The sequence below is a fragment of the Oryctolagus cuniculus genome, chromosome 2 (assembly GCF_964237555.1).
Source record: "Oryctolagus cuniculus chromosome 2, mOryCun1.1, whole genome shotgun sequence".
Taxonomy (NCBI): Eukaryota; Metazoa; Chordata; class Mammalia; order Lagomorpha; family Leporidae; genus Oryctolagus; species Oryctolagus cuniculus.
The window spans coordinates 117892827-117920270 of record NC_091433.1 but is presented as its reverse complement, the minus strand read 5'-3'; the positions used below and the strand labels follow the sequence as shown (position 1 = coordinate 117920270).

The following is a 27444-nucleotide window of genomic DNA, read 5'->3' as shown; positions in this document are numbered from 1 at the left end:
CAATCTGCTGATTCATTCCCCAAATGGCCACAGCAGCCAAAACTAGGCTGATCTGAAGCCAGAAGCTTCTTCCAGGTCTCCCACACAGGTTCAGGGCCCAAGCACCTGGCCCATCTTCCACTGTCTTCCCAAGCCATAGCAGAGATAGGGATCAGAAGATAAGCAGCCAGGACTGGCACCCATATGGGACGTCAGCGCTACAGGAGGAAGCTTGGCCTACTACACATAGTGCAGCGCCTCCCCTCAGGAAGCTAATATTCCAATTTTAACTCATGAATACAAATTTAATAGCACTTCATTCACTCCTTAAACATATTTCTGTTGAGCAACTACTGTATGACAGATGATATCCTTGACTCATGGAATTTCCTTCCTTGAGACAGATCATAAAGAGGTAAATGAGATGTAGAAATACACGTGCCTTTAACAATATATGTCAGAAACTGTTTCAGTAATTTGTGATAGAAAATGGACAGGCTGGAACTTTTTTCATGTAGTTTATGCACATTGCTTATATAATATAAAAATTCCAGCTAGACTATTCTTCATCATACACATACAGATGGACAGATTTTGATTAAATTTGAAGATTTCATTCAGGAGAGTCCTCAAAATACAGGCTGTGTGGACTGTGCTTAATACATGTTGATGGCCCAGAATGGAATACCTTGAAAAGACAGTCCATGGGGCCAGCACTGTGGCATAGTGGGTAAAGCTACCGCCTGCGTATGGACACCAGTTCTAGTCCCAGCTGTTCCACCTCCCATCTAGCTCTCTTCTTTGGCCTGGGAAGGCAAGTGAAAGATGGCCCAAGTGCTAGGACCTCTGCACCCATGTAGGGCACCCAGAGGAAGCTCTAGGCTCCTGGCTTTGGATCAGCATAACTCTGGCCATTGCAACCAACTGGGGAGTGAACCAGCAGATGGAAAATTCTCCCTCCCTCACTCTCTCTCTCTCTCTCTCTCTGTGTGTGTGTGTGTGTGTGTGTGTGTGTGTGTAACTCTGACTTTCAAATAACTCTTTAAAAAAAACAGTCCTCAAAAGCTGTTGAAGCTAATGTTCAACGCAAAACTTGCTGAACAACAAATAATTCAGTTTATTTCTAAAATCTCTCATCTACAAGCCCAAAAATCTAAAGTCATCACCTGGCAAGCATTGATAGGCGTTCTTGTAGCTTCTTCCCATGAAACTAATGGTGATGAAAATTTATCTGTTTTAAAAACCATTAGGATTTTCTCAGGCAACTATGGGTGGGGGCTAACTCATAAAATATGTACTTTCAAACCATGTACATTATTAGGATATCAAGAGACTGGTGGCAGGGCTTATTTTATATTGGTAGTCAGGGAGGCCTCTCTGGAGTGATGACACAACCAAGACATGAGGGATGAAAAGACCTGACTAGGGAAGAGGGGAAAGGCTGTGCAGAGTCCTAAGGAAGGAACACAGAGTGTTAAAGCCAGCGTGGATGGGACACAGTGAGCAGCAGGGAGGGAGGGATGAGGTGAGGAGCTGGGGAGGGCTGGAGCTCCTGGGGGAGCTATTACCTGATTTTCATGAAAGAAAATGGGAAGGGATATCAGAAGTGGAGAGGCCGGTGAGTGAAGAAGGGAGAGTGGGGAGGAAGCAGAAGTGGGTGTTACCATGGGACACAGAAGGAAACGGATTCAAGACATGTATCAAAGATTGGTTGAGGGAGACAGAGAAAGGAAAGTGTCAAAGGAGACCTACAAGGGAATTCCAAGATGCCTGAGAAAAGAAATACTGCTTTAGACAGGAGGAAAATAGCAGGGGAAAAAAGGCAGAGGAAGTGCCATTCCCAGGGGAGAGTTGGGGAAAAATCTTCCGTGGAAATTCTGAAGGAAGAGGGATGCTGTGGATCAGCATGGAAGGTGTGGACCCACAGCATTGAGCACAGACAACACAGGATCCCCCAAGCTGAGAGCAGGAGGATATGAGGTGAGAGCAGTCTGCAGCAGCCCCTGCCACTGCTCATACTGCTGGAGGGAGAGCCTTGCAGATCGCAATGTCTTTGAATCAAGCCAAGAGCCCTAAGGGAGGGGTGGGGGGCAGGGTACCCACCTAACCCAGCAAAAATGTTTCTTTCTCCCTATCCCCCAACAAGAGTACCTGGCAACCAGTGCAGAGAGGGCTCCATCATGACAGTAGTAGAGACTGGGTCGTAGAAAACACCAAAAGAGAAATGGGAGTCAAAAAAATTCCCAAAAATGGAGATGCTAATATATTAAAACCTGTGGGATAAAGCAAAGGCAGTATTAACAGGGAAGTTTATAGCAAGTGGTGCCTACATCAAGCATTTGGAAAGACATCAAATAAATGAGCTCTCAGTGCATTTCGAGACCAAGAAAAACAACAAACCAAACCCAAAATTAGGAAAGAAAAAATTAGAGAATAAACAAAATTGAAACAAAAACATAAAAGATCAGTCAAATGAAGAGCTAGTTTTTGGAAAAAATAAAACTGGTATACCATTGACCCAACTAACCAAAAAGAGGGAGAAACCCAAATCAATAAAATCAGAGGTGAAAAAGGAGATGTAACAATAGATACCACAGAAATAAAGAATCATCAGGAATTACTACCAACAGCTTTATGTCAACAAATCGGAAAATCTAGTAGAAATGGATAGATTCCTGGACATACATCATCTACAAAAATTGAGTTATGAAGACATAGAAAACCTGAGCATACCATTAACCAAGATGGAGATTGAATCAATAATGAAGACCCTCCCAACAAAGAAAAGCCCAGGACTGAATGGCTTCACTGCTGAGTTCCACCGTTTTTAACGAACTAATTCCAAATCTTCTCAAGCTATTCAAAACAATTAAAAGGGAAGGAATCTTCCCAAACTCCTAAGAGGCCAGCATCATCTTAATTCTAAAACCACAAAAAGATAAACCAGTGAAAGAATTATAGACCAGAGTCACTGATGAGCATAGACACACAAACCCTCAACAAAATATTAGCCAATCAGATCCAGCAACACATCTGAAAGATCATTCACCCGAACCAAGTGGGATCTATCCCTGGTATGCAGGGATGTTTGAACATACAACTCAGTAAATGCGATACATCACATTAACAAACTGGAGAACAAAGATGATGATTATCTCAGTAGATGGAGAGAAAGCATTTGCTAAAATACAACACCCTTTCATTATGAAAACCTTAAGTCAATTAGATATAGAAGGAACATTCCAGCTGGTGCAGTGGCTCAATAGGCTAATCCTCCACCTGCAGCGCTGGCACACCGGGTTCTAGTACCGGTCAGGGCACCAGATTCTTTCCCGGTTGCCCCTCTTCCAGGCCAGCTCTCTGCTGTGGCCCGGGAGTGCAGTGGAGGATGGCCCAAGTGCTTGGGCCCTGCACCCACATGGGAGACCAGGAGAAGCACCTGGCTCCTGGCTTCGGATCAGTGCAATGTGCCGGCCGCAGCATGGCAGCCATTGGAGGGAGAACCAACAGCAAAAGGAAGACCTTTCTCTCTGTCTCTCTCTCTCACTGTCCACTCTGCCTGTCAAAAAAAAGGAATATTCCTCAACACAAGGCAATTTACCATAGAACAACAGCCAGCATCATAATGAATGGGGAAAAGTTGGAAACATTTCCACTAAAATCTGGAGCCATACAAGGATGCCCACTTTAACCGTTGCTTTCAATATACTCCTGGAAGATTAAGCCAGAGCCATTAGGCAAGAAAAAGAAATCAAAGGGCAATACAAGATTTTTTTTTTTTTTTTTGCAATGCAAGATCTTTAGCACCCACATGTCTTTGTATTGGATTTGAGCTTCCTATTTATTACTACCAAAAGTATCAGATCTGGGTTATTTAGAAGGTAATTATTCATTTTTAATCTAATCATCTTGTGTTCTATTTCTGGTTCTAGGCCATCTTGAATGGATTCCTGAATGACTTTCCACCAGCTGTAAAGCAAACTGCATCCAACATTGTAGAAGCCTCAGTTGAGATTTATAACAGAATGAGTGTTGATCTCCTGCCAACACCGGCCAAGTCTCATTATGTGTTTAATTTGAGGGATTTATCCAAATGTATTCAAGGTAGTGTATCAACCCCCCATTCTCTGAACTGCAGCTTCCCTTCATTTCTATTGGCTTACAAACCTCTCGGTGGAATCATGTGTATTCAAGTGTCTGTGACACCCTGGGAGGTTCCATTGCAGGTCCCTGTTCAAGTCACTCTCCACCCCCACCCCAGGCTGACCACTTCCCAGCTTTGTCACACTGCCAACCATACCTCCCCATTTTTCCTACTATCTGATAATGTGTCTTTCACTGAAAAAACCAATAGACCCAGAGCTGCCTCATTTTCTGAATCTCCCTTTCTACCTATAAACCTATATCTTCCTTCTCTGAGCTGCACCTGTCATAAACCAGCAGTGCTCTGCCCTGAATACCAATCTGCTCCCGCCTGCTCGGGGACACTACTCTTATAGTTCCCACTTCTCTCGTGCATCTTCAATGTTTCCCCTTCTCTTGGATCATTCTCAACGATTACAGTACCTCCCATTTAAAAATAACTCTCCTTAGGCCTCATAACCCCCTGATGGTGTTTCTCTGCCCTTCCTGGAAAGACCCCTTAAATAGTGGTCTCCTCATTTTCCCACTTAGCCCCTTCAGTTCTACTTTTAATACCTTCTAGTGAACACGCTCTGCCTGATGCTGCAGAGTTCCTCTTGTTCCAGGTTCCTCTCTCCATTCCATCAAATCCACTGTTCAGTTCCCAGTCTCAGCACCATCTGGCACAACTCCCCCTCTGAGTCATCTTTGGCACAACTCATCCTTCCGTCTTTCTGTAATGCCCCAGAGCCTGGGCACACACTGTCCTAGGTTCCCTTCTCTCTCAGTGGCTACTGCTTCTCCTCTTCCTTATCTCAAAATGTTGGGGCCCAGGCCTCTGCCTTTGGTCTTTTTTTTTTTAAATCTACACATACTTCTAGGTAACCTATCAACTCTAAGGTGTTAACACCACCTATATAGAGTTGGCACTCAACTGCCTACTTCCAGCTCTGACCACTCCTCTGTGTGATTTGCATATCCAGCGTCCTTCTCAGTGACCTTACTCAGATATCCAATTATGCTGGGTAAACTGGACATGTCTAGACCAAATTCTAGCTTTATCCCTCCATTCCTGGCCACGGGTATCCTCGCCCCAGAGCCTTGGCCACACGTTCTGACAACACCCATCCAGCCATGCACAGTTCTGACCTGATTTACCTCCTACGTATATCCCAAATCTGACCACTTCCCATGTCTCCCTCTATCACTGCTCTAGCCCAGTTACCATTCCCTCTCGCCAAGATTCCTAACAGTAAGAGCCTCCTCTCTAGTCTCCTGCTTCCTGTTCTTCCTTTCACATTTCCTTGAGTCTAGCCCAGCCCTGTCTTCTGCACAGCAGCCAGAGGTAACTCCCAGTCAGACCCTCCAGAGGCTGCTTCCCCTGTACCTGCTGCGCAGCTGAGTCTATGCAATCAGAACCCAGACATCCTCTTTCTTATTACTTCCCACTTTTCCTCCTTATTTTCCCACCTCCTACTATTCCTGAAATAGAGCTCCACAGGAGCCTCTGTACTGGTCTTGGAATGTTGTCATCCATATAGCTTACTTTGCCTGCTCAATCTTCACCTCCTTGGGAAAATCTTCCCTGTCTATGTCCCTTCATAGCACACCTTACCTGGATTCATATCCTAGATGTTTCTCTGAACACACAAATGAGAGATGAAAAGAAAGCAGTATTCTCTGTAGAAAGATCCTAGCGTCCCAGAGCAATATGGATGGTACCTGCTACTCTATCTGCTGTATGTATCTGTGTACAAGTACTCTCCCCGCCCCATCTACACAGTGTGAGGATCTCTACCTGAACACTCTTATGGAGAAGGAAAATCTCCAAGCACTGCTATCTATCACTGCTTTCATTATCATTGCAATCGTAACTATGTTTATAATAACAACTTATAAAAAATAGTACTCAGAATAATTGGAGCAGTGGGCTGGCACTGTGGTGAAGGGGTTAAGCTTCTGCCTACAAGGTAGGGATCCCTACTACTCTACCTCCAATCCAGCTCTCTGCTTTGGCCTGGGAATGCAGTGGAAGATGGCCCAAGTCCTTGGGTCCCTGCACCCATGAGGGAGACCCAGAGGAGGCTCCTGGCTCCTGGTTTCAGATTGGACCAGCTCCAGCTATTGCAGCCATTTGGGGAGTGAACCAGTGGATAGAAGACTCTCTATCTCTTTCTCTGTAACTCTTTCAAGTAAATATTTTTTTAATTTTTTTTTTTTTTGACAGGCAGAGTGGACAGTGAGAGAGAGAGACAGAGAGAAAGGTCTTCCTTTGCCGTTGGTTCACCCTCCAATGGCCGCCGCGGCCGGCGCGCTGCGGCCAGCGCACCGCGCTGATCCAATGGCAGGAGCCAGGAGCCAGGTGCTTTTCCTGGTCTCCCATGGGGTGCAGGGCCCAAGCACCTGGGCCATCCTCCACTGCACTCCCTGGCCACAGGGACAGAAGAGGGGCAACCGGGACAGAATCCGGCGCCCCAACCAGGACTAGAACCCGGTGTGCCGGCGCCGCTAGGCGGAGGATTAGCCTAGTGAGCCGCGGCGCCGGCCTTTTTCAAGTAAATTTTAAAATAAATTTAAAAATACTTGGAGCAAAAGCCAGAAAGGTCAGGGGCATTTGGTGAGGAGTGTAACATTCGGGAAGAATGAGAGTGTTTTGAAAACATATTTGCATCAGCATGAAAAGTTAGGAGATTAGGTATGTGATGGAACTTCAAAAAGTTTATGGAAAATGAAATTAAAAGATAAGCTTAGGGAGGAGTTTAGCCTAGCAGTTGGGATGCACACATCCCATTCCATAACAGAGTGGTTGGTTCAATGATTGGTTCCACTGCTGAGTCCAGCTTCCTGCTAATGTGGACCTTGGGAGGCATTGGTGATGGCTCAAGTAATTAGGCTCCTACTACTCACATGGGAGACCTGGATTGCATTCTTGACTCCCTAACCCTGGCCCCTGTGGGCAGTTCGGGCAGTGAGCTAGCAAATAGCTCTCACTGTCTGCCTCTCAAAAAATGAATAAAATGCACCATGGGAAAAAATGTACAGTTTTAAAACTTGTTGCACCAAAATGAGCTTGTCTTTTAATTATATTTTCCATAAACATTTGAAGTACCCTTTTATATTTCGAGAATTGTGACACCCTTCTTTTAACATTATGACCCATGTAACAGTGAAGTGAATGTTTATTCTGTGAAGTTTGACCAACTTCACATGTTCAGCTAAATAATCATCACAAAAAAGGAAAAAAAATTTGGTCAGATGTGACCTCACTTTGCTTTCAAAAGGGGATCACTATCATGTGTATAATATCCACTGGGTTTGTGGATAAAGTCAGATTTACGGATCTACTATTTAACTATTGCTAGATTCCACAAGTTGAATTTTCCTTTTTTTTTTCCTTAAAAAAAAAAAAAAAAAAAAAAAGGCATCCTCCAGTGTGATCCAGGAACAATAAGAGAAGAACTTCAGATATTTAGACTATTTTGTCATGAATGTCAAAGAGTCTTTCATGATCGTTTGATTAATAATGAAGATAAACACTATTTCCACGTTATTTTGACAGAAATGGCCAGTAAGTATAAATCTTTATTTAGTTATATTTTCCCCACAGAAAAACAAGTCCATTTTTTATAAAGGAAAATGTAAATGCATTTATATAAGATGATACAATGAGCTTTAGTAATCTATGAGTAAAAGGTATTTTCTTTGATGGCTCAAATATGTAAAAATGCATGAAAAAGTATGACAATAAATCTAGGAGGGTTGATATTTTTAACAGTATAGAATCCTAGTGAAATAGAGGAAATAGGAGAAACAGCATTTTGATTTTAAAAATACTACTGTATTAAATAAGCATCCAATATTTATTATTTAGCAAAAGCTTAAAATATTTAAATATTCTTAATCTTAAATCTTGGAAATTACTAATCAAATTTAAGTAACAGGTTCCTAACATGGACTTCTCTCACTTTCCAATTAAAATAATTAAGACTTCTAAGTAAACTAACAGCTTATATTATTTTGGATATCTTGTTAAAATACAGCATTCAAGCTTACCATTACATTAAACTTGGTTTTGATTCTTGACAGACAAACATTTTGGAATAGCAATTGGCTTGGAATATTTTTTAAATAAACCCATCATATTTGGAGATTTCATTAAGGCAAGTATGTCACTTTGACTTGAGTGTGCTTGAAGATTATGAAACATTTATAATTTTCTAGTTCAGGTTTATGTTTTATAAGAACCTTACATCTGAGAAAACTAACTAGTGGGGCAACTATTTTTGTAAACCCAGTTTGATAAGAACATAGTCATGCCCATTCATTTGTGTACTATTTATGTAGTTGCTTTTACATCTCAACAGTTGAATGTAGTAATAAGGACAGAGAGCTAATTCTAAAATATTTACTGTCTCATGCTTCATAGAAAAAGTTTCTGACCTCTGATCTAGTTACATTCATTTTGGGCGTAGTTGGAATCAGGACTATCAGGTATCCAATTTGGGATTGCCTCTCACTGCTCAAATGTTTCCAGTCATGGGAAGCTAGTTAGTTAACAAAACCGCCCTCCTCATTCCAGGGTAATCCTGATTAACAGCAAAACTTTCCTTATATTTAACTTCCATTATATTTCCTTATAAGCTCCTCAAATCTATGCCTCCCCCCAAAAAAAGTAAATATCTGTACGTGAGCCTAGTTTTGCCCTCTGGATCTGCCTAGAATGAGTCTTCTAACTGTCTACCCATGTTAACAGCCAGCCACCTTGTTTTGCCAAATTGACTCTTGTTTATATAAAACATCCCCAGTGTCTCCAAGAGGACAAGGGCCGTGCTGTTTGGTTCACTCTTAGTCCCCAGCTTTCTTCACAAAGCTAAGTACGAAGCAGGCTCTCAGTCCGTGCCAGTTCAGCAAATGAACGAGCTCATCTTTGCATTCTATGTCTGGATGAGTATTACCATCTGACACATAAGATAAACAATTTACTGGTGTGAAATATACCTATTTAAATTTATTATTAATAGCCCAGCACCGGTGCCATGGCTCACTTGGTTAATCCTCCGCCTGTGGTGCCAGCATCCCATATGGGTGCCAGTTTCTAGTCCTGGTTGTTCCTCTTCCAGTCTAGCTCTCTGCTGTGGCCCAGGAGGGCAGTGGGGGATGGCCCAAGTGTTTGGGCCACTGCACCCACATGGAAGACCAGGAGGAAGCACCTGGCTTCTGGCTTCAGATCAGCGCCGCACCGGCCATGGTGGCCATTTAGGGAGTGAACCAACAGAAAGAAGACCTGTCTCTCTCTCTCTCACTGTCTGTCAAATAAATAAAATAAATAAATAAATTTTTTAAAAAGCCCAAAGTTTCTTTTAAAAGATTGTATTTCCTGTGTGTTTCTAATGATAGCACTTTCAAATGAGGGATTAAAGCAAAGGAAAAAGAGAAGCTGGGCTCCTCTTGCATTTCCTATATGTGTTTTCAAAATTCCAGGTGCAAATGTCGCCAAGGCAATTGCTACAATGAAGAAAAATCATTACTAATAGGTCCAAACAGGGACTCAACTCCCTATAGTTTTACAAGTGAATTCCATTCTTAATAATTACTTAACCTAGAAAACTGCTGATTAAAAACTATATGTATTTCTGGGATTTTTTATAAGAAAAGCAGTCTACCATGCATAATTTGCCACTAGTTAGCTTTTCTTTTTTTAGAAAGATTTTTATTTATTTGAGAGGTATAGTTACAGACAGTGAGAGGGAGAGATAGAAACAAACGTCTTCCATCCACTGGATCACTCCCCAAATGGCCTCAATGGCTGGAGCTGCGCCAATCCGAAACCAGGAACCAAGTGCTTCTTCCTGGTCTCCCATGTGGGTGCAGAAGCCCAAGGACTTGGGCCATCTTCCACTGCTTTCCCTGGCCATAGCAGAGAGCTGGATTGGAAGAGGAGCAGCTGGGACTAGAAATGGCGCCCATATAGGATGCAGGCATCGCAGGCAGAGGATTAACCTACTGTACCACAGCGCTGGCCCCATAGTTAGCTTATCTAATGTCAACAGTCCAAGAACAAAAGTTTGAAACTGGAGTGTGGGATTGCAAGAAAAATTAAAACACTATTTCTGAGCCCTATTCCTGTGTGAATATTATAGACAACATCATGAGATTCAGGTGTACCATATGAAAAGTTAAATGGATTTTACAAGTTATGTATATTTATGTATCAAATTAATCCAACTTGGTTCTTCTCCTATAAATCATCTTTTAGTTTGGAGCAGATAAAGCTGATCGGATTTATGATGATTTGCCTGATATGGAGAAAATTGCAAATGTTCTACAGGATTATCTTGATGATTACAACCTCATAAACCCCAAAGAAGTCAAGCTGGTGTTCTTTCAGGATGCTATAGAGCATGTTTCAAGGTATGCTGCTGTAAGGTGCCCAATTATGCATTGTTTTATACTGAAGGGTAAAAATTAAGCTGTGTAAAACTCTAACTTGTGAGGTTGACAAAGCTCTTTCAGCGATTCCCACTATAATTCAAAATTTATTTTTCATATACTTTAAGTATATGTGACATGAGCTTTTGGTGGAATCCAGGGGTGGTTATTTTTGCTAAACATTAATTGTTAGGTTTGTTTTTACATGCTCTGTCTGGTTCCACAAAGATGCATGTACAGTATAACAAGGCTAACTACCTGTATGACTAAAGAAAGAGGAAGTTCAAAATTGCAGCAAAACAAGTCAGGTTCAGGATGATTCATCTGCCTATGAATGTGACTCTTATCCATTGCAAGTCCACTTTGAGAAGCATCACTGGTACATGGGCATCCAGTCTGAATGCCTGCAGTTCTTGGGGCTCACACCACTTTTCAAAGTAGGTTATGTCTTCTAAGTGTTAAAATGACCTTTCCAAGATGAGCTGACATCCGCTTCCTGCGACTTCTGATATCAGTTCCAGCCTACGAAGCAGTAATAATAATGGCACTTAGTGTGCATATAAAACCGCAACATGATGCTGCTCGTGTAACTGTCACAGTACTCTCCTGTGGTTCAGTATCTCTGCAAATATGACTCAGCTGGGCTGTTGCTACCTGATCAGCCACTCCATCTCTTGGTGGCTTCATCTGCTGGTTCCTGGGGGTCTTTATGGGAGTGACATTTCTGCTTCTATGTGGCCTCTCCGTGTGTCTCTCCAACTTGGCAGCAGTGGGGAAGCCAGGCTTCTCAACATGGGGGCTCAGGACTCCAAAGGCAAGTGCTCCAAAATACACAGCCAGGCAGAAGCCAAATGGTGTTTTCGACTTGGCCTCAGAAGCCACATAGCATCACTTCTAGCAAACCTTTGGTCAGAGCAATTGTGCAGGTCCACCCAGGTTTATAAGAAGAGGGCAAATATGCTATTTCCCAATGGAGATAAAGGGAAAACAAGACCAAAAACATCGACACAGCCATTTTTAAGACAATGCAGTGTCAGAGACGTTAGATAAATTGACCCAAGTCCTTTGGCTAGTACATTGCAGACTGGGGCTCACATCTGGTGCCATGGCCTACTACCGCAGCAACATTTTAATGGCTTTTTGTTCCATATCAACCACATTTTAGTGTTGGTCCTTGTTAAGACTAACAATGAAATCCCCAGGATTTTTTTCACATAAACCATAAGCAAATAGAGTCTTTCAGCTGTCCTGCACTTGTCTTTAATTAACTTCAACTCGGGATTTTATGTTTGTCACAGCCCAAGTGTTATAACATACACCCATTTGTCACTCTGTTGTGGGGATAGCACTTGCTTCCCATCTGTCTTTCTGCCAGCATACTCACATGCTATCCCCTAACAACTTTTATTCCCGTAGCTCAGGCTGGTCCTCAGCCTGCAAAGAAAATAATAGTGGCAGCGCTCTGGTCTGAGAAACTTCCTGGAAAGTAGACCAGACGACAGGCAAAGCCGGCTTAATCATACATATGATCTTTCTTCATTTTGTGAATGAGAAATACCAGGCCTTTCAGAATTTGTTTAAAATATTATGGGAGGAAATTAAAAACCATTTGTAGAGTGGTGCAGATTAGGTTTTCAGATACACAAAGGACTGTCATGTAAATAGCGATGTCGAGGTGTTCTCTTGTTTTCTAGAAAGGATCCATAGTTAGGAATCAGACAAAACATATTTCTACTTAAGTTCTAAGTAAGAGCGTTCAGACACCTACTGCTAATTAGCAACATAAAGGGCTTCGGATTATGGATTAACTACTAAATATTTAGTATTGAAGCTCTTACTACACTTCCATTTGTTGATGACCTTCGAGGTTTTAGGGTTTTGGCATAGAGGAAGTGGGCAAAAGCCTTTCCAAATCAGGAAGAGATTTAACTCAGAGCCTGAGCTTACAAAGGGCGAATGCACCTGCAGATTCTACTCCTCACACGCCCCCAAGCTGTCACCATACACCTAAGATGGAAGAATGGACCTCCCTTTTGAAATAGTAACTAATTAGGTCACCACTTGTCTACTAAATTAGAGGAAAAGTCACTCATCTACTACATTAGAGAATTCCTGCTGGGACAGGGGGAGGAGGGATTTTGTATCCATTTATACATAAGCTTCTAAGAATTTATGGGTAAGCTTCCATTCTGGGAAACACAATGGATAAGTCATTTGTTCCCAATAGTCTCAGAAATAAACATATATAAATAATAGTAAACACTAAAGAAAGAGTGACATATAAAGTGCCTGGTTTTTACAATATCTCATTCATCCATTTGTGCATTAGAATACTTGTGCATTATGGGATAAAATATAAGAAAACATTAATACATGAGGGTACTTCAAAAAGTTCATGGAAATGTAATTAAAACAGGCTGGCGCCGCGGCTCACTAGACTAATCCTCCGCCTTGCAGCACCGGCACACCGGGTTCTAGTCCCGGTCGGGGTGCCGGATTCTGTTCCGGTTGCCCCTCTTCCAGGCCAGCTCTCTGCTGTGGCCAGGGAGTGCAGTGGAGGATGGCCCAGGTGCTTGGGCCCTGCACCGCATGGGAGACCAGGAGAAGTACCTGGCTCCTACCATCGGATCAGCGCGGTGCGCCAGCCGCAGCATGCCAGCCGTGGCGGCCATTGGAGGGTGAACCAACGGGCAAAGGAAGACCTTTCTCCCTGTCTCTCTCTCACTCACTGTCCACTCTGCCTGTCAAAAAAAAAAAAAAAGAAATGTAATTAAAACATAAGTTTTTGTGTGAAATTTTCACAGATTTGTGAAATCTGTGAAAATGAGGGGCTTTCAAAACGTTCATGAGCTATACATGGATTTCAATCTTTTTATGCCCCCAATTTATCTTTTTTTTAAGAATTTATTTGAAAGACAGAGTTACAGAGAGAGGTAGAACCAGAGAGAGAGGTCTTTCATCTGCTGGTTAACTCCCCAAATGACCGTAACAGCCAGAGCTGAGCTGATATGAAGCCAGGAGCCAGGAGCTTCTTCCAGGTCTCCCACATGGGTGCAGGGGCCCAAGGACTTGGGCCATCTTCCACTGCTTTCCCAGGCCACAGCAGAGAGGTGGATAGGAAGTCGAGCAGCCGGGACTAGAACCAGCACCCATATGGGATGCTGGCACTGCAGGCTCAGGCTTTAACCCATTGCACCACAGTGCCCCCCCCCAGTTTCTCTTTTAGTTCCATTTTCCCACAAACTTTCTGAAGTACCCTCATGAATCTATTTGGCCCTCAATTTTATACTCACTTGAGTATTTGAAGAGAAACAACCAAACATATGATCCAGTGTGTCTTCTCCCATTAAATGTACATTATGAGCGAGATATACCAACAAAAATGGTGCCCATGAATCGCCACTGTTCTAGGAAAGGTTTGGTAAAAGATTCCGGGGAAAGAATCCACAAACTCCTTTTGTAAAGGGACACATGGAGGGGTTGGTGGTGCGGCGTAGAAGGGTAAGCCTCCGCCTGTGGCACTTTCAGCCTATATGGACACCAGTTCGTGTCCTAGATGCTCCTCTTCCGAACTAGCTCTCTGCTACGGCCTGGGAAGGCAGTAGAAGTGTGGTGAGTGCCACTTGTCACACACCTCAACAAGGCTAACGTGACATGTCGGAGCATGGGGAAGAATCACACAGAGTTGTGATAGTCTTTTCAATATAATTTCTTATTCAATATTCAGTACCACTCAATATGTATGTTCAATGCACACATCTAAAGGTCAATACCACTCAATATGTAATTAGTCCACAGGTCATAACACAAATCTAAGAGTAACACAGCTTCTAGAAATATCCAGCAATGGTAATAAGCATATCACATACAAAGCATAAAGGCATAATCAATTTAAACACTCAAGGCTAAGGATGTAATATGAATGCTGTGTTCTCAAGGTTCTTATCACAGTCACAAAAAGTCAAAGTCCAAAGTCTCCATTACCACTTGGGGAGACGGATCTTAGAACAGTCACTTACGGGCAGGAGTCGTGGGATGGCTGGCACTCTGGGCAGTAGGCTCGAAGTTCCAAGACAGATGGCAAGGAGAAGGGTTGGAGAGGTCACCTGATGAGAGGTCTGGTCCGGTTCTGATGTCAGCTCTGGCAGCAGCTGGGACGTCCAGGCGAGGTTGGCTCCAGCGGAGTGGCGAGCAGCGCTTCAGTCAGTGAACACTCGGGCAGAGTTTCGCTGGCACTGAGCCCTGGTCCCCGAGGGGATACAGAGCAGTTGGGAGGCTTGCCTTTCTATCCCCATCTGGGGAAGGTGGGCGGTGAGTGTGCTCTAGTGTGCCACCAGTCACAGGCTCATCTTCTTGGGTGTCACCAGCCAGATGTTGGTGTTTGGGTGTGACCAGTCGTGCAGTAGTGGGTGAAGTAATGCAGTAGCCAGCTGGTTAGCCGCTTCTTATGATGTAATGTTCCCCAGTCCTTATCAGGCCTCACCACCTGTGTCTGTTCTGACAGATGGTCTGGGCAAGTTCCTGGTGCTTGGTGGCCTTAGCTTAAGTAACTCCATTTTGGTTTTGAATTTTTTCTTTCTTTTTGGGTTAGCAGTGCTCCATAACTCCTTGGGACTCCTGTGGGATTCCCCACAAGAAGATGGCCCAAGTGCTTGTGTCCCTGCATCCACATGGGAGACCCAGAAAAATCTCCTGGCTTCAGTTAAGCCTGACTCTAGCCATTGCGGCCATTTGAGAAATGAACCGGCATATGGATAATCTTTCTCTCGCTCTGTAACTCTGCTTCTCAAATAGATAAAATCTTAAGTCAGATGATGATTCTTTTGACTTTTTTTTTTTAGCCTCTTAAAAACTCTAAAACCCATTCTTTGCTAGTAAAAGAAAAAGTCTGGGTACATGATTTGGCCCATAGCCATAGCTTGCTGACTCTGTCCTAGACAAAGCGGTGTCCTCACGGCATCTGGGAGATGTGAGAGCAGACCTTCCTAGGGAGCCAAAAAGAAGGTGAAGGTGGAGGAGACAAATGTGAAAGTTGGATTCTTATTTCAAAGACCCTAAATAATAATTAGAAGTCTGAGCTTTGTCCTATAGGAGCACTTTACAAATAAGTTCCTTTAGATGCCCCAGTTGTATTCTTAGACCACCTAGCTCCTATCCCTTCCACCAAAGATGATGACATATGATATGTGACAGATATTCCCTATTTCACAGCTTTTAGAGTTTCAAGAGGTTAGATGCTTGAATATAGACTACTTATGAAGTACCAGTCATGTGCTATTCACTGTTCTCATAGAGAACTGGACAGCTTCCAGGCCCTTCCTTGTGAAGGAGCCCACGTGTAAGAAAGGGTGGCAAAGGGTTTCTCTCGTGGGTTACAGTGACTATTGTACTTTCATAATTTAAAAGATAACAAAGCCATTATAACTTAAAAATATTAGAACCTTTTTTCAATTACTATTATCATGAATAAAGCTGGGTAATTTCTGTTTAAGAAGAAGAAGAAATTAAATGTTCTATTATATTTCTCCCATGATTTCTAGTTTCTGCTGATCCAAACTGAGTTTTTAGATAATGGAGATTACCTAAAATTATTTTTACATTTTGTGTTTTTAACAAAAATTTATTGACAACATCATTCCCTCTTTTATTATCTAACAGCAATAGAAAGACCCATGCATGCTGCTCAGTTTCTGACTGACCTCCCTCCCCACTTCCTGGTTTTTCAAAGTTTATTCACAGTTCTGCATAGCTTCAAGGAAGGCGTTCGCAGATGACTTATTCTCAGAACCATAACATTTTTTCCTTTCTAACTACTCTCTCGTGGAATCTTCTCACATAGATCAGATGTATAAACCAGCCTAAAATTATTTGTTCCTTTGGAGGTAAGCTATTAATTCTGCCATAGGTGCACACAAAAACTTTCCAGTTTCATCTGAAATACAGATTTCTGTCATGCAAATGATACTTATGCATCTCCTAGAAAACAGTGTTTCGTCTCTCTTGTTTGATTTTCCTTCCTGACCCTAAATGACTTCTTTAGGCCCAGCTCAGTGGTGTCTTTCATTATTTGGTCCCTGGGGCAGCATGTCTAGTCCTATTTGTGTCTCCTTTTCTGATTCCTGTTATGTGACCCGGGATCCCTTTTGTTTTTCCTAGACTGGTCATTCTTCCATTCTCCCTCTCATGATTCTGCTATCACTACGCCTTTCTCTGAGTTCCAAGTGTCTTCCTTGGGTCCGTCCTGTGCCTTACCTGTTCAATTTGCCATAGTCTCCCTGGTGTGAAACTCCTCTTCCTTGAGGTTTTCAGTAATCAGATTCATATCATTGTCCAATTTTTCCTAAACTCAGATGTTTTTATTCTTAGCACTCGCTCTAGTGTCATGATTGCAGCACTATTTTTTTTAAATTCTTGTAAACATGAGTTGAAAATTTTCAAAAATTCGGTTGGTATCATGCAGTAAATCCATTTCAAGCTTTTCCCATTGGTCTCTCCTGAACTGCAGGTCGTTTTCTTAGACCTGGTGGTTTTTCTGCTCACTGCTTCTTTCAAGCAGAGATTTGGCCTTACCCAGTGTAATGGTCACTATGAACTGTGGGCTAGATCAATCGGGGCCCCTGGCAAAATCTTTCACACTCTGAGAGAAAAGATTTTACATTATTCCGAATAAGCAAGACTAAGACAGAGAGCCAGCGGCCTGGAAGAAGTAGGGGAAGGAGACTGTTCAAGCCAACCCTGAGTGCCAGGGGGAAGCCTGCTGGGCCCTTGCAGCCTTGTCCTGTTCAGGGATGAGGCTCCGCCCTGGGGCCCGCCCACTGTGTGGAGGACAGGTCAGTGAACTTGAAATAACATTTCTCTGCTTTGCTTCCAGGATCGCCAGGATGATTCGTCAGGAAAGAGGCAACGCCTTGCTCGTGGGCGTGGGAGGCACAGGAAAGCAGTCCCTGACCAGACTGGCAGCTCACATGTGTGGTTACAAGTGTTTGCAGATCGAACTTAGCCGGGGATATAACTATGACAGTTTTCACGACGACCTGCGGAAGTTGTACAAAATGGCTGGCGTAGATGACAAGAACATGGTCTTCCTGTTCACCGACACCCAGGTACAGATGGAGCCGGTCTCCATGTAACAGCGGCAGATGTGCGGAGCGTGCTTTCAACGGTTTCTAGGATAAAGTTCAGGGCATTGTTCCCTCTGATAACAGATTTCCCGACCCTTGTGAAAGACTTTTATGATACATTTTTGTTTTACCAAGGATTGCTTCTCCCTTTAAATCCTGAGTAATTAAATATGATCAAAGGTTAAAGAAGTGAGAACGTTTAACTTTTCTTTGAACGAAACAACAAAGAAAGTCATAAACTCCTTCTGTGGAAGTACATTTAAGGACATAATTCTGCAGGAAAATCGGGGAAATATGCTTTACTCAAGAAAAGGAAAAAATAAGGGCTATGTTTGTGGGGTAAAATTCACTTTAAAATAAGATTATATGTATATCTACAACAGTTAATTTCACTGGTCTCGGATTAATGCGAAGAATGAGTATTTTATACTCTGATTATACTTGAGTGCATAAATAACGCTCATTTTAACTTTAGGTGTAATCTTTAGAAATTAGTTACAAATTAACAATTTTTGAAATATACAAAGGGTCTTCAAAAGGTTCGTTAAAATGCTTATGAAAAACTTACCAGGTGGGCATTGGCATAGGAGATAACACGCCACTTGGCACATCCACATCCCATGTTGGAGTGCTTGGGTTTGAGCCCTGGCTCTGTGCCTGATTCAGCTCCCTGCTAATGCACTCACCCTGGGAAGCAGCAGGTGGTGGTTCGGGTATTTGGGTCCCTGTCACCCATGTAGGAGAATTGGATTGAATTCCAAGCTCCCAGCTTCATCCTGGCCAAGCCCCAGCTCTTGCAGGAAAAAATTTTTGTACCAAAATAAAACTTTGAATTCCATTTTCCATGAACTTTTTGAAGTACCGTCATACACACTTTAAACTTCCTTTTAATTTTTAAAACATCATAAGCAAGGTAAAGTACAAACACAAAACAGGAGAATTATCTTAACACTGTGACACGCAATGTGTTTGCAACTAGTAAGAAAACATGTGTTACTGTATTAGTCTACTTTTTGTTACCTAAACTAAAATATCCAAGAGGAGCTTCCTTGAGACAGAAACGGTGCATTTCAGCCTGCAGTTGAGGTGCCCCATCGTGTGCTGTCTGATAGAAATGGGCATGGTGGGTGCCGAGACACAGCAATCACATCTTGGGCCAAGCAGGAAACGGAGACCCGAGGCCACACTTGAGCTGAATTAATCAAACCTCTCTGGAGCCGCCCTTGAGGGCACACCCCCAGTAACCCAAAGACCTCCCGCCAACCACACCTCTGATACTACAGTTAGACCAGGTCTCCACCCTGAATCTGTCAGTCATTAACACCAAGGCATCAGGGTTTAAGCCCCTGCATGAGTTTGGAGGAGGCAAAACCTGCTGTACCCATCACAATTACAAATGGATAAGGAAAAGATAAGCACACCATTAGAAGAAATGAGGCCGGCGCCATGGCTCACTAGGCTAATCTTCCGCCTGCGGCGCCAGCACACCAAGTTCTAGTCCTGGTTGGGGCGCCAGATTCTGTCCCGGTTGCCCCTCTTCCAGGCCAGCTCTCTGCTGTGGCCCGGAAGGGCAGTGGAGGATGACCCAAGTGCTTGGGCCCTGCACCCGCATGGGGGACCAGGAGAAGCACCTGGCTCCTGGCTTCAGATCAGTGCGGTGCACTGGCCGCAACGCGCCAGCCACAGCGGCCATTGGAAGGTGAACCAACAGTAAAGGAAGACCTTTCTCTCTCTCTCTCTCTCGCTCTCTCTCACTGTCCACTCTGCCTGTAAAAAAAAAAAAAAAAAAAAAAAAAAGAGCAGGAAGTTCCTAGTTAAAGGGGAGGAGGGCCTTAAATACCTGAAGAAATGTCCAGCACCACCAGGAATCAAGAAAATTTAAATAAAAATACCAGTGGTTTGTGTTTTTTTGGGGGGGGGGGGTCTTATAACTTATAAATCAACAGAGGTTAAAAAATCATAATATGCAGTGCTGGTAGAGGGTTGCTCAATTGGCACTGAGATTGTAAATTAGCAAAACTTTTCTGAAGATCATTGGCAATAGGTACCTAAAACCTATACACTGATTTTATGCATATAAAGTTGCATATACAAGAATATCTAGTAACTTTAATAATAATTTGAAAGAGCCTCAGTGTCCAATGAGAGAGAATAATTCCTTTTTCTTTTGGAAGATTTATTTGAAAGGCAGAGAGAGAGAGTCTTCCATCTGCTGGTTCACTCCCCCAAATGACCACAATGGACAGAGCTGGGCAATCTGAAGCCAGGAGCCAGGAGCTTCTTCTGGGTCTCCTATGTGGGTGAAGAGGCCCAAGTACTTGGGTCATCTTGGACTGCTTTCCCAGGCCATATCAGAGAGCTGGATCAGAAGTGGAGCAGCTGGGACTCGAACCAACGCCTACATGGGATTCTGGCGCCACAGATTGAGGCTTAACCTATGCCACAGAACTGGCCCCCTAAGAATGTTCTTGTAATGGAAATAAGACTGTAAATGTCCATTGTATGTACCACATCTATTCCCTGGTATGTTTTGCTTCCATACTTACGGTTATAAATATAAATATTCTATAGGATTTTATATTAATATTTATGACAAAATGATAAAGGGACAGGATACAAATGATTTGATCTAGGTAAAATATGAGTACCATTTAAGAAATGAAACCAGAAGGAAAAATGAAAAATCAACATACTAGCTACATTAGAATTTTAGGATTCCAGGGTCGGTGCTGTGGCGTGGTGGGTGGAACCACTGCCTGCAGTGCCCGCATCCCATATGGGCGCTGGTTAGTCCCAGCTGCTCCACTTCCAATCCAGCTCTCTGCAGTGGCCTGGGAAAGCAGTAGAAGATGGTCCAAATCCTTCGGCCCCTGTGCCTGCGTGGGAGACCTGGAGGAGGCTCCTGGCTTCCGAGTGGCACAGCCCTGGCCATTGTGGCTGATTAGGGATTGAATCGGTGGATAGAAGGCCTCTTTCTCTCTCTCTCCCTCCCTCTGCCTCTCCTTCTCTGTGTAACTCTGACTTTCAAATAAATAAATCTTTAAAAAAATTTTAGGATTCTTATTTTTTATAGTACCTTCTCTTAAAGATAAAATTAAGTCATGTAAATTCTAGGATAAATATTTGCTTTATAACTTACATACGATAAATACAATATATAATAAACATAAAATATATATCCAAATCTACATGATCACTCTGCTTTCTTCTACAGATTGTAGTGGAGGAGTTCCTAGAAGATATAAATAATATCCTGAATTCCGGGGAGGTGCCTAATTTATTCGAAAAGGATGAGCTGGAACAGGTTTTAGCAGCCACCAGACCAAGAGCAAAAGAAGTTGGAATTTCTGAGGGGAATAGAGATGAGGTAGGACGTGCCAGATCAATGATGTGGCTTTGAACACAAAACATTCTTAGCTTTTTATTTAACAGTACACAATCCATTCAGGGGTCCAAGGGCAGAACTTTTTTTTCAATACAATTCATTCCCTCTGTAATGCAGTCTATACTACTCTGCCTGCTTAAAGCATTGCTCTACCAGACTCCCAGAAAGGTCCATAGGAAGTAGAAAGCAGGAACCCTCCTTGCTATGGAAGTCATATTCTTATCCAAACTAATCAGCTTCCTTAACTCCTTCTTAAACACAAGCTGATTTCATTCTCACACGCGTCCTGGCTGAGGAGGGCTGCAGGCGTGAGTCTAGAACTTCTGATCCCTTGCCGTATCAGCAAGGCAATACACAACTCAAACAGAAATCCTTTGTCTCGGGAACAGGGTGCCTACTGCCCGCTCCCATTTCTCCTACACCCCACCAGATTCCATGCACCATTACTTACCCCAATCCTCTCTCTTATTTCTGCACCTTCTCTCATGTTTTAGCTGTTCTTTCCCATGTCCTTTCTGCAGCCTGTTGAGAGAATTTCCTCCACTGTTAGGTTAAGGATTATGGGTACAGACAGCAAGACTTCCTCAGCCGATGTAAGCCCAAATGGATTTATTACAAAGATGCAGAATCACCGGGAGGCCAAAGGAGGAGATTCCAGACTGAGCTCCTTGGGGTGAATATAAAACTCCCCTTGCAGAAATTAATGGTCATGGGAGCTACCGCGTGTGCTGCTGAGCTAGGAGGCCACTAGCTGCTTCAGAATCCTCTGTCATCTGCCAGCTCCGACGCCATGGCAGGATCAGCTGAGGTAGAGAGCCACATGCAGAGATAGTAGCTGCAGGACCCTACCACTTCCGCCACGCGCTCCACCTGCAAGAACGATGCCCTGTACCCTGTGCCTCTCTCCCAGCTGTCCCCTGCCCCAAAGCAAAACCTTCCATGAAAATCACTCTCCACTTTATTCAAGGGGTCTCCTCAAATACACTCACACCCAGAACTCCGGAGTTGCGATCAAGACTGCAAAATGTCCTTTTTAATATTTCCAGGCTATGTGTGAGAGGGAAACAGATCAGAACGGATATTGAACAAGACCATTCACATATCTACTGTATGAAAACAAATTTTATTTGATGTTGATAGCCTCAAGTGCATTAGCCAACACTTATTTTCCCAGTTGCTTCATTCTGATTTTAAACTGCACAATACCTCCCTGCCAGGTGTTTCAGTACTTTATCAGCCGAGTCCGTCAGAAGCTGCACGTCGTTCTCTGCATGAGCCCGGTTGGGGAGGCTTTTCGGGCCCGATGCCGGATGTTTCCATCCCTTGTGAATTGTTGCACCATTGACTGGTTTGTCCAGGTTGGTGACTGCCCACGACAGCTCTTTGAGAAGTGGGTCTTATTTGATGTAACATTGTCTGGAAACAACTCATAGGTACTTGCATTAGCTTTAAAGCCTGTTTGGAATTTGCTCATATATGAAGGATGACAGTGACAATCAGAAAAAAATAGCAGAATTTATAAAGGAACGGAAGACCAAGGAAATTAGCAAGGTATCAGTTCTCTTGACAAAGAGCATTTTCAACAGGTGCCGAGGGGAGAGTTTGAGAGATAAAAAGGAAGAGCAATCGGTGACTGACTGTAGGCAACTCATTGGAAGGGTTTCCCCAGCCAAAAGTAGAGAAGAGGGTAAGAGGTGGGGGGGGGGGGGCCTGCACTGTGGCGTAGCGGGTAAAGCCACCACCTGTGGTGCCAGCAATCCTATATGGGTGCCAGTTGGAGACACAGCTGCTCCACTTCTGATCCAGCTCTCTGCTATGGCTTGGGAAAGCAGTGGAAGATGGCCCAAGTCCTCGGGCCCTTGCACCCACCTGGGAGACCTGGAAGAAGCTCCTGGCTCCAGCTTCAGATTGGCCCAGCTCCAGCCATTGTGGCCATTGGGGGAGTGAACCAGTGGATAGAAGACTGACTCTCTCTCTCTCTCTCTCTCTCTCTCTCTGCCTTTGCCTCTCTATATCTGGTTTTCAAGCAAAATTAATATTTAAAAATTTTTAAAAACCCTTGTTTATGGCATCAGTAATCTCCCTAGGTTCTAGTCATGAGTTGCCAAGGCTATGGAAGCCTTTTGAGTTTGCCAACTTCGATCTTATTTAGACAAGGTCATAGTCAAAGTGGAAGTTCTCTCCTCCCTTCAGAGAAAGGTACCTCCTTCTTTGATGGCCTGTTCTTTCTACTGGGATCTCACTCACAGAGATCTTTCATTTAGGAGGTTGTTTGGTTGTTAGTTTGTTTTTTGCCAGAGTGTCTTGGCTTTCCATGCCTAAAATACTCTCATGGGCTCTTCAGCCAGATCCAAATCCAAATGCCTTAAGGGCTGATTCTGAGGCCAGAGTGTTGTTTAGGACATCTGCCATTCTATGAGTCTGCTGTGTATCCCGCTTCCCATGTTGGATCATTCTCTCCCTTTTTGATTCTATCAGTTAGTATTAGCAGACACTAGTCTTGTTTGTGTGATCCCTTTGACTCTTAGACCTATCAGTATGATCAACTGTGAGATGGCATTGGTACATGCTACCTTGATGGGATTGTATTGGTATTGGAATCCCCATATTTTCTAAAATTATTTGAAAAAAAGAGGTAGAGAGGTATGTGAGATCAATAGAGAAAAGTGTTTTCTAATTGGGAAATCCAAGAAGTGTGTATGTGTGTGCATATGTGTGCTGATTAAAAAAAATGATCCAGGAAGAGAGAAACGTATTGACAATGCAACATGAAGAGTTAAGTGGTTTGGGACCAATATCCTTGCATAGGTGAGAGAGGCTGGCCAGGGCAGGAGCACACACAGCCTATCCCTGAACAGCAGAAGGGGAGGTGGAGTATACAAGCACAGATGCAGGCAAGGGAGCAGAAGCAGGGGTAAGGGTTCACTAAAGTATTCTTTGCAATTAGGATTTTTTTTTTTTTTGGGTGATGTAAGAAGAAAAGTCATCAGCTGACAATGACAAAAGAAGTATTAGCTGAGGAGATGGACTAGGGTATGAAGCAGTCACTTAGAGTACAAAATTGACACACTGGAAACTATAGAAGCATTTCTGGGCTATACTAAGGCACTGGGGCCAGTCAGCATGACTGTGCACTTTGCTTCAGTTGAAGCGTGTGTAGGATACAGATAACAGTGATGAACCTGAGGTTACACGAGATCCTAACACACGTTACTCTGCTCATTGATGAACCTGAGGTTACACGAGATCCTAACACACGTTACTCTGCTCATAGGATTCTAAAGATACCCAATGATCCATTCAACCAAAAAATATCAATTGAATAACTCCTGTGTGCCTGATGCTGACCCAAACCACACTTTAAAGGACAAAGTCTTTCAGTTCATTAAGCACCGGAGATAGGAGTAGATGTTAAGTAGGTGAGAGGAGGAACCAGGCAAGGAAGAGCACCAGAGAATTTCTGCTTATTAAACTATTAATGAGATGACCAACAGATTTTCTGGATTTTTTTTACAGTGGCCCAAAGAAGCACTTCTTTCTGTGTCAAAAACATTTTTCTCGAATGTTGACACTGGAAGTGACGATCTGAAAGAAAAGCTTTCCCTCATGTGCGTGAACGTCCATTTGAGCGTCTCCCAAATGGCGGAGCGCTACTACACAGAGCTCCGCAGGCGGTACTACACGACGCCCACCTCCTACCTGGAGCTCATCAACCTCTACCTGCTAATGCTGAATGAAAAAAGGAAGCAGTTAGTTTCAGTAAGTTCCGCGTTGCCCAAGGAAGTCTTTCCTATTATTTTGACCAAACTCAAAACTGTTGAGAATGAGCTGTGTTCCCTCTTATCTCCCAGAGTCCCCGCCATCCTGCCACATGCCCTTGACAGTCTGCCGTGTGACCTTTTCCTTGACATAGTTTCCACCTGTCATACGTAGGCATCCTTGACTCAACAGAATGATTCGGGCATTGCAACAGCGTCAAGATGAAGTGGAGAATGAATCACCTTTGTGGTATTTGATGTGGAAGAAAAAGTTGTGCTCAGCCATAAAGATGAGCTCTTAGTGATCTATCATGAAGGAGTGGTTTCCACTAAGAGCCAGGACTTTTGTGTCCATCAAACTACGTGAATTGAGTGCTGTGCTTCTGGCCTCCTCACTTTGAGCACGTTCTGTTAACTTCTCTAAGCCTTAGTAGACATGTGATGTAAAAATATTTATTTTATATATATATATATATATACACACATACATACATATATATACATACATGTACCTCTTGGCTTGGTGTGGAATCTAGATAAGACACTGCTCATGAAGTCTTAGACTTTGACCTCAGAAAATAATGGCTGCCATTTTCTTCATCATCAGGCTGTTAACATGGGCTAAATTGTTCAATATTCTAAATGTTGTAGCAAATGGAAACATTTACAATTTAGACGTTTTAAATGTTTTTCAGATAATTTTTATATGGCAAATGCATGCCATGTAAAATAACTAGAAGTGTATTTTTTGAAACCTGCCAATTTGAACCAGGCACCGTGACTCGTCTTCAAAAACTGGTTCTTCTCAGGTGTCTCCAATACCACATACCACCCCTCTGGTTGCAGTCAAGAGTTTCTCACCAATGAGAAGTCAGATTCAGATCCAGCAACCAGAGCTGGGCCCCCAGGATCCTGTCTCCCTACAATTCTCAGCCCTAATAACCCACTTGGAGTGTAGAAGGTCCCAGAGCTGTGGCCGCCAGGGTTTCCTGTCTGAACTCGTCCCTCACTCATTCAACAGACTTCCATGGAGAATAAAAAGAATATGATGCACCAATCACTCTCAGTGAGCCACAGTCCAGTGGCATCCCACTGCTGTGGCCAGGAACTGTGGATCCAGACACACTGTGGTGAATGTCATGGCCATTTCAGAATTCTATTACCTGGAGATTTTTCCACTTGTAATCCATTCACAACCTGAAAGATGTAAAATTCTAATACATGAATAATAGATACCAGCAAACTTCTGGCTCACAATGCTCATTTGTAATAGAAATTTTCATTGTCATTTAGGCACGGGATCGGGTGAAGAATGGCCTCACCAAGCTATTAGAAACAAACATGCTAGTGGATAAAATGAAATTAGATCTTTCAGCTTTAGAGCCTGTGCTGTTAACAAAATCACGAGATGTTGAAGCCCTGATGGAAAAATTGGCAGTGGATCAAGAAAATGCAGATCAGGTATGCTGCATAATTCTCATGCTGTGGGTGACAAGGTTTTGGTTAGCAATCTATCACATACATTCACTGATGTGATTGTATTACTTTATTATATATATATATCATTAAAGTAATTATGTGATATATTTAACTATGCTCTTTTAGCCATTTAGCAATGGTTTTAAGATGTATACACTCTTCCTTTATTAAATCATCCAGGTTCTGTCCCCAAAAACAGCCCAGTGAGTGGGACAGAAAGAACGATGAGGGAAGTTCCACCTACAAATATAAAGTGGCTAATCCTCTCCTAGGAAGGAGCTCCTTATTAGAATAATTTTTTCCCCATAATACTATCAACATGTCACAAGATGAGCAAAGGAGAGTACAAAATGCATTCTATCTAATTCCCTTTCATCACTAGTCTACTCCAAAGGGCAAATATTACTCATTATTACTGGTTTTGCTTTTAGATTTTGAAATTCAGATACAGATTGAGTATTCCCTGTCCAAAGTGCTTGGGACCAGATGGGTTTCAGATTTGGAAAGTTTTTGAATTTTGGAATATTTGCATAGATATAAAATGAGGTATCTTGAGGTGGGACACAAGACTAAACATGAAATTCTGTACACACCTTATACACAAAGGCTGAAGGTAATTTTCTACAATATTTTTAGCGTACTGACCTGTTTACTGGGATCTCTCACATGAGGAGGTCAGGGATGGAATTTTCCACTTGTGGTATCTTGTTGTCACTCCAGACTGGATTTCTGGATTAGGGATGCTTAACCTGTAAGGAGGCCACTCACGCAGTCACATTTCAATGGTTAGGTCCGTCACATTGTGCAGGAAGATGAAGCAACAGCAAAAGTGAAAGCCGAAGAAACCCAAGCGATAGCTGACGATGCTCAGAGAGATCTTGAAGAAGCGCTACCTGCCCTGGACGCTGCCAATAAAGCCCTGGACTCCTTAGATAAAGCAGATATATCTGAAATCAGAGTTTTTACCAAGCCTCCAGACTTAGTCATGACTGTCATGGAAGCAATCTCCATTCTCCTGAATGCCAAGTGAGTGACTCGGAATCATGTGTGAGGGCACTGCAGAAACATTCATACAAAATGGAATTAATCAGCTTATTTTGATGTGGGGAAAGATGTTAATTCATGCATAGCTTTTTCATAATACACATTTCAGGATGCCTAATGGGATTTG

The 27444-nt window shown here is 43.0% G+C and overlaps 1 protein-coding gene across 1 annotated transcript in view; it reads left to right on the top strand.

Annotated features, from left to right (window-relative positions):
- Positions 1 to 27444, top strand: part of DNAH6 (dynein axonemal heavy chain 6) — a 315521-nt gene that overhangs the window by 192612 nt on the left and 95465 nt on the right. Inside the window, exons 42-51 of the mRNA XM_008254187.4 lie at positions 3912 to 4083; positions 7523 to 7669; positions 8188 to 8261; positions 10358 to 10512; positions 17402 to 17633; positions 20866 to 21018; positions 22254 to 22394; positions 24553 to 24795; positions 26088 to 26255; positions 27064 to 27299. Of these exons, the coding sequence (XP_008252409.2) occupies positions 3912 to 4083; positions 7523 to 7669; positions 8188 to 8261; positions 10358 to 10512; positions 17402 to 17633; positions 20866 to 21018; positions 22254 to 22394; positions 24553 to 24795; positions 26088 to 26255; positions 27064 to 27299 (1721 nt within the window). The remainder of the gene's footprint in view (positions 1 to 3911; positions 4084 to 7522; positions 7670 to 8187; positions 8262 to 10357; positions 10513 to 17401; positions 17634 to 20865; positions 21019 to 22253; positions 22395 to 24552; positions 24796 to 26087; positions 26256 to 27063; positions 27300 to 27444) is intronic.